General features: G+C 43.7%; 1 protein-coding gene across 23 annotated transcripts in view; it reads right to left on the bottom strand.

The window, feature by feature from the left end:
- The window catches only part of MTSS1 (MTSS I-BAR domain containing 1), a 124,578-nt gene that overhangs the window by 43,270 nt on the left and 65,117 nt on the right, over nt 1-16,191 (bottom strand). The window contains exon 1 of one of the 23 annotated variants that reach the window (XM_018076963.1): nt 6,982-7,012. The exons of the other annotated variants lie outside the window; for them this stretch is intronic. Within the exon in view, the coding sequence (XP_017932452.1) occupies nt 6,982-6,997 (16 nt within the window). The 5' untranslated portion in view covers nt 6,998-7,012. Of the gene's footprint in view, nt 1-6,981; nt 7,013-16,191 lie in introns of those variants that run through there. 23 annotated transcript variants of the gene reach the window in all.

Genomic DNA, 16,191 nt, shown 5'->3' with positions numbered 1-16,191 from the left:
AGTCACTAACTTGCTGCATTTCTTCATGTTTCTCAAAAATTAATTCACAGTACTTTACAGCTAAGTTGATTTTAACAAAGAAACATTCATCTGGTCATTTGACACCTCTGGTAATGCAGGAAATCCATCTAAGCCTTACAGCTCCTCACACGCTCCGATGCTCCCTTATTCTTCTAACAGACCTCATCAACCTGCACCTACAATACACAGCTGGTTGTGACCTATTGCTATTAATTTATCCATTAAAGACAAAAGAAAGTGTCGAAGTTGGATGAGGATTTCTGACTTAGGCTTTAACCACTGTAATGCACAGGACTAGCATACAAATTACAAGTTTACAGAAAGTGCTTGGAAAGGGTCACCTTCTATTTAGAATTGTATTATCTACTCGCCCCCAGAGACCACCTTGATTTAGCACCATGTAACCCACATTCCAACACTTCACAGTGATATTGTTACGTGAAAGGTTTCCCCTTCCTTCCATTCTGCTCAGCCATGTGAAGCAGAATCAATTCAACCAGCTCTTCTCCCAAAGATGGTCAATTTGAGGACAGGTTGCTCAGAACCTAAACACACACATGCACACAGTCACAAAGAGCCTGAGGAAACCCACACTTCTATTTCTGTGCTGGACATGCTGAGGAAGAAAGTCTTAGATCACTCAACTCTTGCCATGTGGTCTCAAATGAAGTTTGTAACAGAAAAAGCCAACAGAGATGACATGATTTTATTTTGCTAACTGAAGTGAGAACCTTTGGAAGCTTTAATTCTTGGGCTCTAGTTCTAGATCCCCAAGCGTAAGTTTGACTCAAATCCACCTGTTGCTCACCAGCATGGTTAGCTCTGTCTTAGACTGAAAGGCTGAATTCTTGCAAGACAATGAAAAATACAGACTGCAGAATAAGGATGCAGCTGCTCTGAAAAGGTGGGCAGCAAAGGGAGTTACTGAATTGCCCACCTTCCCACGACGGGTAGCAATGCTTTAAGGCACTGATCCATGAACTGTGGTTTTTGTGACAATGGTGTGTACCCTACCACAAATCCACAGGCAGTGCAAAGCCCAGGCTGCAACACAACTGTGCCAAAATCGTGCAACCAAATGCTGTATAGAGCAAAGCACCTTCCCACTGTGTTCCCAGCAACGAGGGACCCCCACAAGAGCTGCTCAACACCACTGATGTGCCTGTGTTTAACATCTGCACTGAGAAGTAATTTATGATTTTAAGAAGAGCTTCTCAAAGAGGGCAAAGGTGCCTCAAATTGTTTTCCCCAGAGTAAAATGCATCTGCAGACAGCCCTTGAGGAGCAGCTGACACGTGGGTGTTTAATAACACAATGCTGTTCTCATTTCTTGACAGTCTCCTGGGCATTGTAGGGTCAACACAGGCCAAAACTTTTACAAATTTTATGTTGCAGTTGAAAAGAAAAACATACACACTTTTCACATCATTTATAGACTAGACACAACTTGTTCCAGAAACAACCAATCTGTTTTTCCCGCTTGTACAAATACCCACCAACCAACTTAACCACACTGAACAGCCAAACACTTGTATTGGTAACTAGTTTTGTTACCACAACACGCCAAAGTGAAAACGAACCTTAATAATATGACACAAGCAAGATTTAAAGTATATATATTTTTAATATGCTCGTTTTTCATGTGGTCAACTTCTGCATTTATGCTCTGGTAAGCGTGACGTATCATCAGTCTTAATAGACTTCCAGTGCAACAGCAGTTTCTGATTTATTTCTCCCCACCCCACATCCTCTTCAGAGTCCATTTCTATTTCAAGCATCAGTACCCAATGCCTGCAACATCTGCAGGTTGCCAAGCCAGTTTAGCTAAGGAAAAATGGATACAAACTACTTGCCAACAGAAGAAAATACACCCTGCACTGCAAACTGGCTAACTTGTGCTTTTTCTATCTATCTGTAAATAGGGCAATGCCAACTGCTAATTAAAACAGACAGGTTCAAATGGTGTAAAAGCTGTAATTGCAATATGATGTGTAAGTCTCTAAATATATATTAAAAAAACAAGGCTAAAAAGCCCTCCAGCCCAAACCCTGAAAACAGATCAGCACTCGCAGCTTTTCACACTGCATTAAGGAGAGCAGAGAGCTGCTGATAGAGGCTCCCCTGCGCAGAAGGGAAGCACAAGAAATGCACTAAGAAGCACAGAAAACAGAGCCCATGACATCTGCTGTTACACGGCACTGAAGCCACGCTCTCCTCAGGCTCCCGATGAGCCCTTCGGCTGCCGGAGTATCTGCTCGTGACGTCAGCCAACAGCAGCTGCAATGCAGCACTCGCCCGGGCGATGAGCATCTCTGGATTCCTCTTCCACTGCCACTCATCCTGAGAGAACTCAAGGGCACGCCTTCGACAGAAATAATTGCCAGGTTTAATCTGTCCAGCTGCAATCCATTCCAGATACAACCGCCTGCGACGGGCTCCAGCCTAGATTTTTGTAACAGTTTGTTTAAAGTAGGTAAAACAAATGATTCAATTAAAAAGACAGCCCCCAAAGAACTGGTTTTTGGTACGGGAGTAAGGGCTGTATAATTGGGTCTTGAAGTAAGCAGTGTTTTTCTGGTTAAGAAAAAAAATCGGTTCAAAGAAAGTAGTTAGTCTCATTAATCTGCCATTCCCAAAAGGTTCAAAAGGGTGTGAAAGGCATAGCTTGCAGGTCAGAATATAATAAAACAAGAAAAAGGTACCTCAGTTGGCAACCCAGGATAAACCAGCAATACATGTGGGACGTGGATTATTTTACTATACAGAAGATGTGGCAAAAACCTATGGCAGCAGAGGTGGGAAGCTCTCACTGTGGGAGACTGCTGAAATTGTAAACATTAACAAGAACAGAATCCCACTGAAGGAGCTCTGGTTTATCTACTAACAAAGCTTTATATTAGGTTTGCTAAACTGTAGGTGAGCTAGGGGCAGACATAGGCCTGAAACAACTAAAAAATGCGTTGAGCTCCAAAGAGAGAAATGGCAAATCATCTGCCATAAAAACAAGATTAAGCCTAACACTATTTTAAAGCACTTAAGAATGTGACTGAAAACAAAACAGCTATAAATCAGCATAAGCAATTGCCCATCCAATGATTGCTCCTCTTATAAGAGGCAACTCTTGCAAGTCAAGTCAGCAGACACAATGGGAAGGAGGAGGGAGTATCCTCACAGACATTTTTTCTAGCAGTGACCAAACATGAGAAGACTCCACTTTAGGTTTAACCTAAAGTGCATAGAGAACATAACACAATACAGCTTCCTTTGAAGTTTGACTCCCTTTTGCAAAAGGAAGAAAAAGTGGTATCGAAAGAAATCAGCTTGCAAGAAAAGGTGAAGAGACTTTTTAGCAGAAGCTCTTTTCCAACAGGGTACCACCCTCCTTCAGCCTGACCTGTGTGGAGTCACCTCCAGGGAGTACCATGGACAGGGTGCTCCTCACCCAAATGTACCTGTTGGTTAGTACCCTGCTGACTGCTAAAAATGCACTTTTGCTTTAAGGTGCTGTTAACGGAGTTGCACTGGACACGTTTCCAACAATTTGGCCCATGAGAAAACAGTTTGCAATTTCCAAACAACTTTCGATGGGACTTCGCCAGTGAGAAAGACTGACCTATCTCTAACACGGAGAAGTCAAACTAGGGGTACCTCAAACACTTGGGGCAGGATGAGCACCTGCCTCAGCCACCTCTCTGCTAAGCCACATGTCAAGAAAAATGTTCTGACAAGCAGGCAGAGATCAGAAAGTACAATTTGCTCATTTAAAAATGTATCTCCCATCAATTTATTCTGCCATCTGTTAGCAGGGTCAAACGTCAATCCAAAATCTACACAAGCCATGAGCCCTCGCATGTGAGGCATCCTTCCTTCTGCAGCCAGCAGCACACAAGTGTTTGATGGGCTCAGGATCTCAGCCCAGCTTCCTCTGGTTCTCTGGCCAAAATGATGTGGTGCACATAGAGCAAGGCTGTCAGGGACAGCCTTCGGCACACTGCAAAACCCAGGAACAAATGTGGATCTTTGGATCTGCAGTAGGACGCTGTTATCCACCCTACTCCTTTAGAAATTTTGGGCCCTTCTGTTTCTATGTGACTAGCATCAATATCTCCCAACAGCAGTTCTGGAGCCCTGGAAAAGGCCACTGGTGCATCAAGGATCCCTCCTAAAAATAAGAACCACTAGAGATGACAACACCCACCAGAAAGATGGGCATACAGAAAGAAAACAACACAAGTGCATCTCCCAAGACCTCACCAGATGTCAGAACAGGGTCCATCCTCTCTCAGTTCACAAGATTGCTTCACATGGTTGCTGGCCACCAAGGTGTCACAGAATCATAGAATCTTAGGTTGGAAAAGACCTCCAAGATCATCAAGTCCAACCTCTGACCTATCACCTATCCTGTCAACTAAACAATCAACAGCCCTAAGTGCCACATCCAATAATTTCTTGAACATCTCCAGGAATGGTGACTCCACAACTTCCCTAGACAGTCTGTTCCGATGCTTAACCACCCTTTCTGTGAAGAAACTCTTCCTGATGTCCAACCTGAACCTCCCCTGGTGGAGTTTGAGGCCATTTCCTCTGGTTCTGTCTAGTTGCCTGGGAGAAGAGGAGAAGACACTGATTCCCACCTGGCTACAACCTCCTTTCATGTGGTTGTAGAGGGTGATAAGGTCACCCCTCAGCCTCCTTTTCTCCAGGCTAAACACTCTCCGCTCCCTCAGCCACTCCTCATGTGACTTACTCTCCAGACCCTTCCCCAGTTCCACAGCCCTTCTCTGGACTTGCTCCAACACCTCAATGTCCTTCTGGTAGTGAACTGAACACAGGATTTGAAGTGCAGCCTCACCAGTGCCAAGTACAGAGGGACAATCACTACTCTGCTCCCACAGGCCACACTAATTTTGATACAAGCCAGGATGCCACTGGCCTTCTTGGCCACCTGGGAACATGGGCTGGCTCATGCTCACTTGTTATTGACCAGCACCCCCAGGTCCTTTTCCACTGGGCCACTTTCCAGCCACCGTTCCCCCAGCCTGTAGCATTGCATGGGGTTGTTGTGACCCAAAGGCGCAACCCGGCTCTTGGCCTTGTTGAACCTCACACCACTGGCCTCAGTCCATCAATCCAGCCTGTCTACATCCCTCTTCAAGAAGTTGGCAGCCAATACGAAACATGTTGTTCCGGTACTATACTCTCATCCCATTCCAAAAGTAAGGAAACGGTCAAGCTCCAAACGTGCCACTGGTCCATCAATTCAGTACAGACAACACTTCCGAAAGGAAAAACTTCCCGGCTAAAGTCACACACACTCTTTAACCCAACCTCTCAAACTGACTAATTCATTTATAGCAGGATACACTTCCTGCATAAAACATCCATATGCAGAAAATATTACAAACTTCCTTTAAAATCTATATTTAAATTGGAGTGATAACGCACTGCTGATATGGCTGCTGATATTCAGTGCATATCACTGACTTTTTAAGTGGCCTAGAGTTTAGATGCTTTAGTATGGTTTTCTATTATTTTATCTGCCAGTTTTCCTCCGTCACCATCCAAATGCTCCTTCAGGAGAGCCGCCAAGACAGATACCACCTGTCCTGGTGACTCACAGCAGTCAATTGGATGCAATCTAAGGAGTGTGAATCATCGAGAAGAGCTAGTCCAGCATTTTGATAGAAAAGTGTATCATCTTCATCAACCTGGAAGGCTCTTTTACATCAGAGAGTCTGGGAAGATCCACCAGGCAAAGAGCCAAGTCCTCTCTCTACAAAACCTTCCTGACTATTGCTGCAGGGACAACCGCAGGGACAGCAATGGTAGTTCTGTCCAACTGACACAATTCCCTTGCTCACCCCCACATGGACAGGCTGACTCCAGAAAGAAACCGCCTGTTCTTTCTCAACCAATGCAGTAAGACTAGAAAGGTCTACAGCCTCCTTAGGCAGAATGAGGAAAACTCTGCCTCCTATAAAATGCTCTTTGTCCAGTGAACAATAAAGCACTATTAGTTAGAAAATACGAAACCTGCCTGGCTGTGGGAATAGGGACCTGAGCTCCACTTTTACTCCTGGAATTCCCTTTGATGAACAAGAATGAACCCCCCAAATACCTATGATTAAAAATTCAGGATAATTTGATTCTCCACAGAACACCAATGCCATACTGGTGGTATTTTGGGGAAATTTCTGCAAAGCCGATGTAATGTTTTTCGGCATGGCCTCTCTCATCAATGAACACAGAGAGGTCTGCAGTGTGAGCCTGAAAGATAAGCATGCTGAGTCTCATCTTCAGTACACAGATCTCCAAGGACTACTTGCTCGATTTCTCCCAGTAACTTCAGATATAATGCACAGGGGGGTTGCATGGGGTGGGAAGGCAACGCTATCACAATTTCTATGACTATGACCTTTAAATGTTTAACTTGCAATCTATTCTTTGCAGTCAAGATAAAGCAGCAGGTGATTGGCTTCACTATGAGTCACTACACTCCTGTAGAGCAGTAACTCAATCAGACACTTTAACAGCCTTCAGTTTTGTTCAGGATCTGCTTACTAGAGACATAGTCCCCTAGCTACAATTCTGTTTTGCCTTTCAAGCTAAGCAGGGTCAGTCCAGGTCAGTGTTGGCTTGAAGGAGGTGTCTCGCAGAAAATCCCAGCTGCTCCAAGAAATGGGGCTGTTTCTGGAGGAGGCTCTGTGAACAAGAGCTCTGGGAGAAAGTCTGGAGCTTGTGCTTGGATATGAGCCGAAACTTTCAGTGAACTACAACTGAGACCTTGACCTCTCCTACTCACTGATCTCAGGATGCACGTATTTCACTTGCTATCCATTGGACACACCATTCTTCATCTTCCCTTGCAGCTGCTGCAAATATTCTCTTAAGGAGCTCTCTCACATCTCCAGAAATGGCTTCAATGTTGTGTGTGGTGTGTGAACACCTGCTCACCTTTACCTTCTGCCTGATCCATTCCTCAGCTGGTGTTATGGCATCAGGAAATTGCTGGAGCAGCTGAGTAAAAGTTTATTGTGACATATATAACACATATCTTCATTGTCTTTCAACCACACCTGGATTTCAGAAGTTATACAGTAAACAGTCTGCAAATTCAAACTGCCTTCTTGACAGCCAAGGCCTTTTCTGCTCCTCCAGAGTAATTTCTTTTTCCCCAACAGCTTGATAAGCAATTCTGAAAAGAAAAAACATACTTCCCTCCTCCCATAGCTGAGTCAGCAATGACAACAGCAAATTCCCAAAGCATGCATGTACCCTGCTGATCTCTGGACCTCTAAAATTGTTTCACTTTCCCTCAGCACTTGAGTTCTTCAAGCCCAGGCATAGGCACAATGTACTCCAGTTGCACTCGTGCTCACAGGACCAGCCCTTGATTCCTGCTCACAGTCCAAAGGGTTACCAAACAAATATAAATTAGCAGGAAGGGTAAATCTTTCTTCCATCAGCCCATGGTCAAATGTACTACAGGAACTGAACTACACACAGTATGTCCTGTTCTAAGCCTGCATCATGGGGCACACAGGTTAAGCTTAAAAATTTACTTTTCTAATTTTTAGTTTAAAAATTACCTTTGGTCACCCATTACTGACCATTTCATAAGGCTTAGGAATCTGTTACTGGCTTCAAGCTAACAGGTAAAACATCTGTTCATGGATTTTGATCCAGAGATCCTGGGTTCAAACTCCACTGCTGTGGTCTGTTTATCTGGGTTGTACAATAGTAACAATTAAGAAAAAACAAATTACAACCTTTCAAAGAGAGCAATGAAACATTTTTGTTCTACAGCACGTAGTTTGATCAAAGCCTGTTATTAAATATTCTTCCACTTCCTAAACCAAGTGTTCTGCATTATGGAAAGGGTTATTTTTATCTCATACTTACCCTGGTTGTATTTATAAGGCCACATTGAATATGATATGGTTTTTTTAAATCTAGGATTAGTCTCACCAAGACTCTTATCAACACATCACTCAGGGGTTTGCAAGGAAAATATCTGTACCTAAAGCTCCAGCATGTATGCACATAGCTTCATCAACATAAACACTTTCATCTCAATAAAACTGCATTTCCATTTGGCATTGCACTGTTATTCACAGAGGTGTCAAAGCAGAGTTACTGCTTAATGGGCCTAATATTACTGTCACACAGGGAAGCCCTAATGAGAGTTTTGCAACACACTATTGCAAAAGGGCTCCAGAACCAGCTATGGCAGGAAGATCTATGCCTGAGACATCTGTATACCTGTATGAACGGGAGGTGTTTAGTTTTACGGGGGTAAAAAACTAAAACTGTGTCCCTGTAATAGAAAGTGAATCAAGACAAAAGAAATTCATCTTACACAGCAAGAAGATAAGCTGGCAAAAAATAAAAGCAGGTAAAGAGTGAAGTCATCTATCAACCTTGTGACTAGAAAGCAAGAAAGATGCAATCTGTTTGGCTTACACTTAAATCCAAGATCTCATATTTCTTTCTAAGAAGGCCTTGAACTGAGACGCTTTTCTGCCATTATAATCTTGTACTTTGGTTTGCACAGTAACTGTAAAGGTGCAGTATGTAGGCACCACGATTTTTCTGTTTCCAACTCTTCTAAAATCATTTTCAGTGCTTCAACCCCTCAATGTTCTTACAAGAAAAACCCACTGAGTCACCACAAGCAACTAAAACGCTCAAACACCTGTGACCTGTGCAGAGCTGTGAAGCTCTTCTACCTACAAGACCTCATCTCCTCAACAGACACTGGCTAATTCTGAGATGACAAAAATGCTTTCAAAACTTGAGCTGGTGACTTAAAAAGCTTTCTGCCGAAATGAGGTACACGAGAGGCATCACAACTGGAGGTTTAAGGGAGGAAAAGTCTGAATAAAGCATATGTTTAACAGCTGGGCTAGAAGAGGCCATAAACCTTTCCTTTTTAAAATCAATGAAACCCCCACACCGCATCCCACATCCCAGGAACGTGGGAGCAGATACGTCCCTGGCCTGGCACTCTGAGCTCCCCACACTGTAACTTGAGCAGCTCCTGTCTCTGGTGGGTAAGATGTGAAAAACATTGTCAGCCTGAGAAGAGACACGCGTTGTGCTCGTGTATGCTCCGCTCAGGCGAGGTGGTCCTTCCCTCTGAGGAGCACAAGTGACTGACATTTGGTCAATTAGCTCTCTATTAACATGCAGCCAGGGACCTGGGAACAAGAACATTTCTTCCTCTTCCTGATTTGATACAAAAGACAGAGAAACGTGTTTTAATCTGCGAGACAGACTGATAAAACCAGCTGCCCAACAAGACAGGCTTAATTCTCCTTGGAGGGCTTGAGAGCAGCTTTACTGCCTGCTGGATGAGTTGTGTTTACAGCAGATCCTCCGAGCTGCTCAGCCTCCTGGATGAATTTAGAAATCAGACCAGAGGGTAGATTTGCAGAGCAGTAATTAGCAAAGGAGATGGTGGAGAAGCAATGGAGAAGAGTAATTTAGTCTGTGTCAACATAAGGTCAAGGTCTGGGGGGCTTGTCTGAACTTCTGGGCAGCTCATGGAAGAAAGGCAAGGAAAAATGAAACACGGGGACCTGCACTCCAAAAGCCCAACTACTCCCCACTGATCGGCTTGAGCAGCCTTGATCAGCTTTGTAACTCTTCTTCCTTCCCATTTCAGGGTTTTACATTCTTTTTTTTAATTTACTTTGAATATTTTTTTTATGTTTAAAAAAAAAGGCAGGTCGTGGGTATCCCTGACAGGCAGCCCTGCTGTGTTGCCACAGTGACTGTAACACTACACGGTCAGTTGGCAGGCAGAGGATTTCCCCACCACTGTATTTCTGCTAATGAGTCAGCAAGTGCTTTAACTTAAATAACACACCACCAGCTTGATCAGGCTTGCTACTGTGCAACTGCACCCCAGAGCAGAGCAGATGGAAGAGCTCCTGTTGTACCAGCTGGATTTAACCCTGCTACCCTCTAAAGCCACTTCCAGAAAAAGCCAACATGCGTAACTCCAGCCACCATTTCCACAGAGCTCAGTATCACCGTTTCCATCTTGGATGGACTGCATCAGCATTGAAACAAAATAGAGATCATTAGAAAAAGTTAAAAAGATGTAAATATGAGCTCAAAACCAAGACTCGGGTCAGAGGAAGGCCAGGAATCACCAGGCAGTACAGCTTCTTCTGGGTTCTCCTGTTCCAAAACTCGTACGTTGCCTCTCATGTACAAAGAGAGTAGAGAACATGTCAAACAAGTTTCTGTAGGGAGGACTGGTTTATTTCTGCTTATATATGCTCCCAGAAACTAAGCATCTTCTTTTTTTTCAAGTCAGTAAGAACCTGTTACTGGCATTCCAGCCACTGACAAAAAGCAGTATCAATAGTGTCAGTACCGACACATACTCCTCCAGTTACTGCTAATATGTTCCTGCTCCAGGAATTAAAGTGGTGAACACAAATCCCAGAGTACACACAATCACTGCACACTCAAGAACATAGAAACTAGCAAAAAGATTAATTTACCTTATGTATATAGTTCAAATAGTCATACTCCTTAGACCTTAATACATAAAACAACACAAACAGATTCACAAGCGTTAAAAAAGACAGTCACAGACAGATCAACTAAGAGGTGGATGGGTCTTCTTGCCATGAGTATTTACTGACTTTCTGAAAATGGCAAATGTACATTAACTCAAGAAGTAGAAAGTGGCTGAAGAAGAGAAATAACACCACAAGTAAAAAGCAGACCAGAACCAGCTCTTTCCAACTTCCAACCTTCCTCTGCCCTCTCTCTCATTTTCCAAGGCATTTCCACCCCTGCCTATGCCTGGTCGAGACAAGCTACTGCAAGTCTGACCCAGCAGACAGTCTGTGCTCTGCTCCCATTTAATGAAGGTACAGCAATTCCTGAAAAAAAAAACCACCAAGGCTAAGAATAAATCCCAGTGGCCAGAATAAGTACATGAACTAAGTACAAGGCACACATAAGAAGATTTATTAGGTCTCCCACTGTAACAGCACCATGAATCATTATGATGTCCTATTTGCTACCAGCATAGTCAATGATAGAAGTTCACCTTGCACAGTGACGTCCCATGAATGGTTCCACCTGCAGCGGTTTACTTCTAGCCCTTTTCAATTTACTTGTGTTAATCTGAAAACTGGCTATTTGGGTGGAAAAGATGGAGAAGTCCCACAGTGTCTCCAAGTTGGTGAGCACACAGCACACAAGTCATATACCAGGCTGGGACTTGGCTTCTTGCCAAGTCTCCAAACCTTACCAGGAAACTACAAGGAGTAACAGGAGGAAGCAAGAGGGGAAGGAAAAGTGCCTTCAGAGCATGAAGCCACTGACAGTAGGTCTGCTTTTTAACTCCTGTTTTCCACCCAAAATGACTATACATCTGCCACCACAACCAGATGCTGTGCATGGCAGGCTCGCCATCTCTCCTCTTGGGGCTATAGAAGATTTGCATATCTTACATCACAGAGCACATATGAGCCCTCTGGTACAAGGTATATTCAGTGCTAGGGACAATGACCTTCTAAGGAAGTCCCATAACCATCACCCCACGTCCTTTTGTACAGCCTGGCTTTCAAGACTAAATACAGGCAGTAGGACAAGCTTGTTTGCTGCGTACAAGCCTCTGTACTGCTCTTGTTTGAAGCAACACCACCACTTCATCTATCTAAAGTAATATCCACACTTTAAGTTCAAAAGCAGACACTTCCATTTAACACTAACTTTGGTGCTGGCTTCTCTGCTGGGAGCACATCTCTGGTGTGAAAAGAATGGTAAACAAAGTGAAGCAATATTCTGCCACAACCATTGTGCTCCCAGTTAAACTACAAAGCACAGCTGAAGGGCCTTGCAGCCATAATTCATCTCCTAAAGCACTAATTTCCTGATAAATCACTAATGTGCCTAAAGCAAAAGAAACGACAGTGAAGTCGGAATTGTCCTGCCCATCCAAACACACCTTGTATTTGCTGGTCCTGCATCCCAGTTGTGGGAACTTGCCTGGGATTACTGGGGAAACAAATAGATGTAAATGTTAGTTCCAAGGTCTACATATTCTTTCCATGATGAAACGGGTCCCTTCAGGTCTGGTTCAGACATAAACTACAGGAGGTGAGGAACATCCTGACCAATGCTCAGGGATCTGTTCACATTCACTGCGTGTTCCTTCATACATTTGCCTACAGTATCTTATTTCACAAGAGGTCCTTCTATGCATACAAACCTCACTCAACCTTCGTTTGCTGAGGACAAACAAAACTGAACAGACCCCCACAGTGCTCCCAGTCAGCCAGGACACAGCTCTGCCTTTATTTCTCCTGTTATACAGAGACTTAAGACAACCAGCTCACGTGAGCAGTCTGGGAAAACAGTGATCTCCTCTGGCATGCAGTGCAGGCCGCAGGTCTTGGAGGGACCATTTCTGCTCGAAATCTCCCAAAGCTGAACAGGGAGAGGCCTGATTGTGAGGGGCTGGAAGGCAACGAGGGGGTTTTGCAACAGCTTTGAGCCCAGAACCACTGAGAGTGGCTCTGCAGTACATTCAGGATTATTGATTATCCTCTCCTAATCCCATGATTGAGTGCCTAGGGCAAAAGAAAGAAAAAGTTTCATATTATATACAGATAGCTAGCTATTTAAAATAATTAACAGAGATTTATATCTCTGAGCTAGTCTTCTGTTCTCAGGGGAAACCTGACAGCTGCATAGTAAGAGACTGAAAGCCACAAAAAAATGAAGAAATTAGCTTCAATAAATCATTAAGCTAAAGCTTGTAATGTTTATCTGCAATGTCATGTCCTCACAATCTACAAAACCAGATGCATAACTTTTTGTTTTTCTCTTATCGACTATTAAACTGTCATGTAACTATTACAGAAGATCGAAACTTTTTTCAAAAAAGCATTGAACATCAGGGACTGCAGTTTCTTGTCATGGAGGGCACAGATACTTGAATGCCAATCCATACTGTGCAAAAGGAACTGGAGATAAGATATATGGAAATAAAGCTTTGAAGGTGAGGCTGTTCACCTTCTGCTGATGTTCTGGCAGCTACATGTGCCCAAAACTTCAATAACAAGGCAGCTCTATGTGATGATTTTTACCAGCTCAGCCCCATCTTCTCTCATTTATTCTCCTTTCAGTGTACCCCATCCCTATCTTTCCAAATATATTATACATACAACAAGGCAAAGGAAGCACCAGAGCCAGTTTGAGAGCCCCAGCAATGAGGGCAAGTCCTGTGTGCTGCAGCCCTCCTGCCCAGGCGAGGCAGGAAAGGAGGGGAGGTCAGGCAGAAAGGCTGGACAAGGTAGACCCACTTGAAGAGCAGAAGGAGCTTTCAGGGTCAGCAGTCGCTTCCCTACACTCTGCCTTGCAGCAGCACTGCTCCTCCCCCAGCCAGCTCTACTGTCCTTCCCAAGCCCCAGAATAGCTGAGGAGATGGGAAGAGCCAGGCCTGGGCACTGCTCTGCAGGCACAGGGGTGGAGGAGGGAAAGGACGGCCCTGCAGACATCCCTGTGGGACAGGCACCCAAGGCAGGGGCCAGCTGAGGGCAGATGCAAACATCAGAGAGCTGCTCCCCGAGACCTGCAGCGGCAGCCTGAGGAGATGTGTGGCCACGTCCCCAAGGCTCAGCAGTGACCAAGAGAAGGGGCAGCCAGTGCTGCATCACAAGCAACATGTCTGCACGACCTCTCTGTTGAAAGCTCATCTCTTCCCAGTCCAGGTAGTTTCCATAAACAGCTCTGACATTTTCCAGCCTTGCACTGTTAACAATCTACAAAGACCCTTCACCTCCCTCCTCTCAAGTTGTACTACAGCCACCAGCAAAGAGGAAGGAGAAATCAGTTTCACAGGTATTTTAGGGATCCAAATATCACTTTAAACCTTGTTTCCATTTTTCTAGAAGAACAGAGCAGGAAAGCTCCATGCTCCCTCGGGCTGGACATCCAAAAATTAGCATTTGTTTGTTTTACAGAACAGGACTTGCTCTATCCAATTTAGACTCAATCTGTTAATCTAGAAACAAAAGCAAAAAAATACTGAAATTGTGACTAAGGGGGATTTCAAGAAGCCTACACTGTGCTGTATTTTTCTGAGGCATTATGAACACAGTCTTACATTTATTCTACTGTACTTCCTGCTGGTACATCTGCAAAACTCAAAGCTGTTGTGCTGCTTTGTCTGCTGCTGCTGATGTACAGTGTAACCAAGTGTCCAATACAGCCTGGGAGGGCTGCTCTTTAAAAGCTAATTTGAAGCATGATTTCCAAAATCCTGACTGTATGAATCCGTGAGCAAATCCCTCTACTGTTCTATAAAAACCCTCAAATTACTGCTATGCTCAAGTCCTTGAAGTCCACCAAATTAACAAGCTCTAGCCCACATGACTAAGGTTCACAGAAGTTCAAACCCAGCTTATGTAAGAGAAAGAACTGGTGTGTTTGCCTTTAAAAAAACGCACCAAGATAAATACTAGGGTCAGCAAACATGCTGTGCAATATTTAACAAGAAAAAGCTGTGACCTTAACAGGATTTGCAGCCTAAAACTGCTCCTGAAGGCAACAAACATGACATGATTATTCTGACAGCTGTGACAAATTAGGTTTCATTTGCCTGAGAGCCAGCCATGTTCATTTAACTGCAATTACTGGCACACCATGATCCCCATGCGGGGAACGCACCCATCCAGCTAGCCAGAGAAACAAAGCATCTTCTACAGATCAACCTATTTAAATGGTTCTTCTGTAACAACACCAAGTCTTCAAAAACAAACACTTGTTAATATGCACCACTAGCTTCCTCAGGTGGTCTCTCAGCTTTTTTTCAATCTGTGAAACAACAAAATCTGGTTCAGATGTTTTAAATTCTGCATCCCTTCCCTGCATGCCTGCCGGCTGTCAAATGCAATGCTTGCAGGAGAATGTGCTATTTAGGGATGTTTACTCTGTCTGGTCCAATATAGGAGATCTGAAAACTGTTCCATCGAGCCTGAAATACTATTCTGAAAGACTAAACATATAAATTAACTCTCTTTTAATTTATTTTTTTTTTGTAACTTTTTAACTTCTCTTTATGCCTAAGAACATATCTGGACTTTGTGATCTTTTAGAGCAAAATGCTGCACACCTATCTACAATTTCCTAAGAACCCTTTCCTTATCTGCTTATACTTCAGCCTCACTGAAGAAGAAAGCTTCAGTCAATTATATATTCACCATTTCCAACGTATTTAGTTGGTGAGTTAATTTAAAGGGAAAAAACCCACCTCCAGGATGTGCCCATCAGCTTCCTTGAAAATTTCTAGATAACAGATCCACAGCATGTCTAATCCTTTTAGTCACACCCCAAAACATCACTCATTTTTTCTTGAAGACAACATTTATTTATTCCCAAGTAGGACTTTACAAGCCTATGCATTCTGTAGGCAGGAATGCAGGAGCCCTGCTCCATCCATCCGTCCCTCTGCCCATTTGCTGCTGAGGCACCAGCTGCCAGCAGTAACAGGTGTTTCCTGGTTTTCTTCTCAAGAGAAAGTCCCAGGCATTATCTCCAGTGGAATGCAAAAAACCAGCATGACACACAGGGCCCAACATGGAGCTGCATTCCTCCCCAAGCCAGCAGGCAAGACACCCTCCGCCGCAGCACCACTATCTCGGATGCTTTCCTGGGGAGTGAGCTGAGTTTGGGTATATGCTTTCAAAACATTCAGTCAAATCACTGCATGATCTCTCTTCTTCCCTAGGAAAAGCTTGTTTATCAACAGCTGCGGAGCACAGCACATTCGTGCAGTACAACACTAATTAACAGGACAGGGTCAGCTCTTAGCTCACCAAGGTTGAAGGCTCTGCCCTGGCAGTAGCTAACTCCTATTCAATGTTTCTATGCAGAGTAAAAAATCTTCAAAGGTTATTTTTGATAACATCTTTTTTTTTCTTTTCAAACTCTCCAGTGTGCCAAAATAGCTCAGATTTCTGAGAATAAAATACAGAGGAGAAAAATGAAAACAGCAGAATTAAGAAAAACAAGTGGTGAAGATCAGGAAAAACGTGGAAATGGATTCGTGATAAAAAACTGCAAAATAACCCATGACCAAAGTAAACAGCCATGCAATGTGCCACCAGCATCTTCTGAGAAGTACTTAGCAGCAAG

This window comes from Manacus vitellinus, unplaced genomic scaffold, assembly GCF_001715985.3.
Source record: "Manacus vitellinus isolate BGI_N305 unplaced genomic scaffold, ASM171598v3 scaffold_1_pilon, whole genome shotgun sequence".
In the NCBI taxonomy this organism is placed as follows: Eukaryota; Metazoa; Chordata; class Aves; order Passeriformes; family Pipridae; genus Manacus; species Manacus vitellinus.
This window is presented reverse-complemented; position numbering and strand designations above follow the sequence as displayed.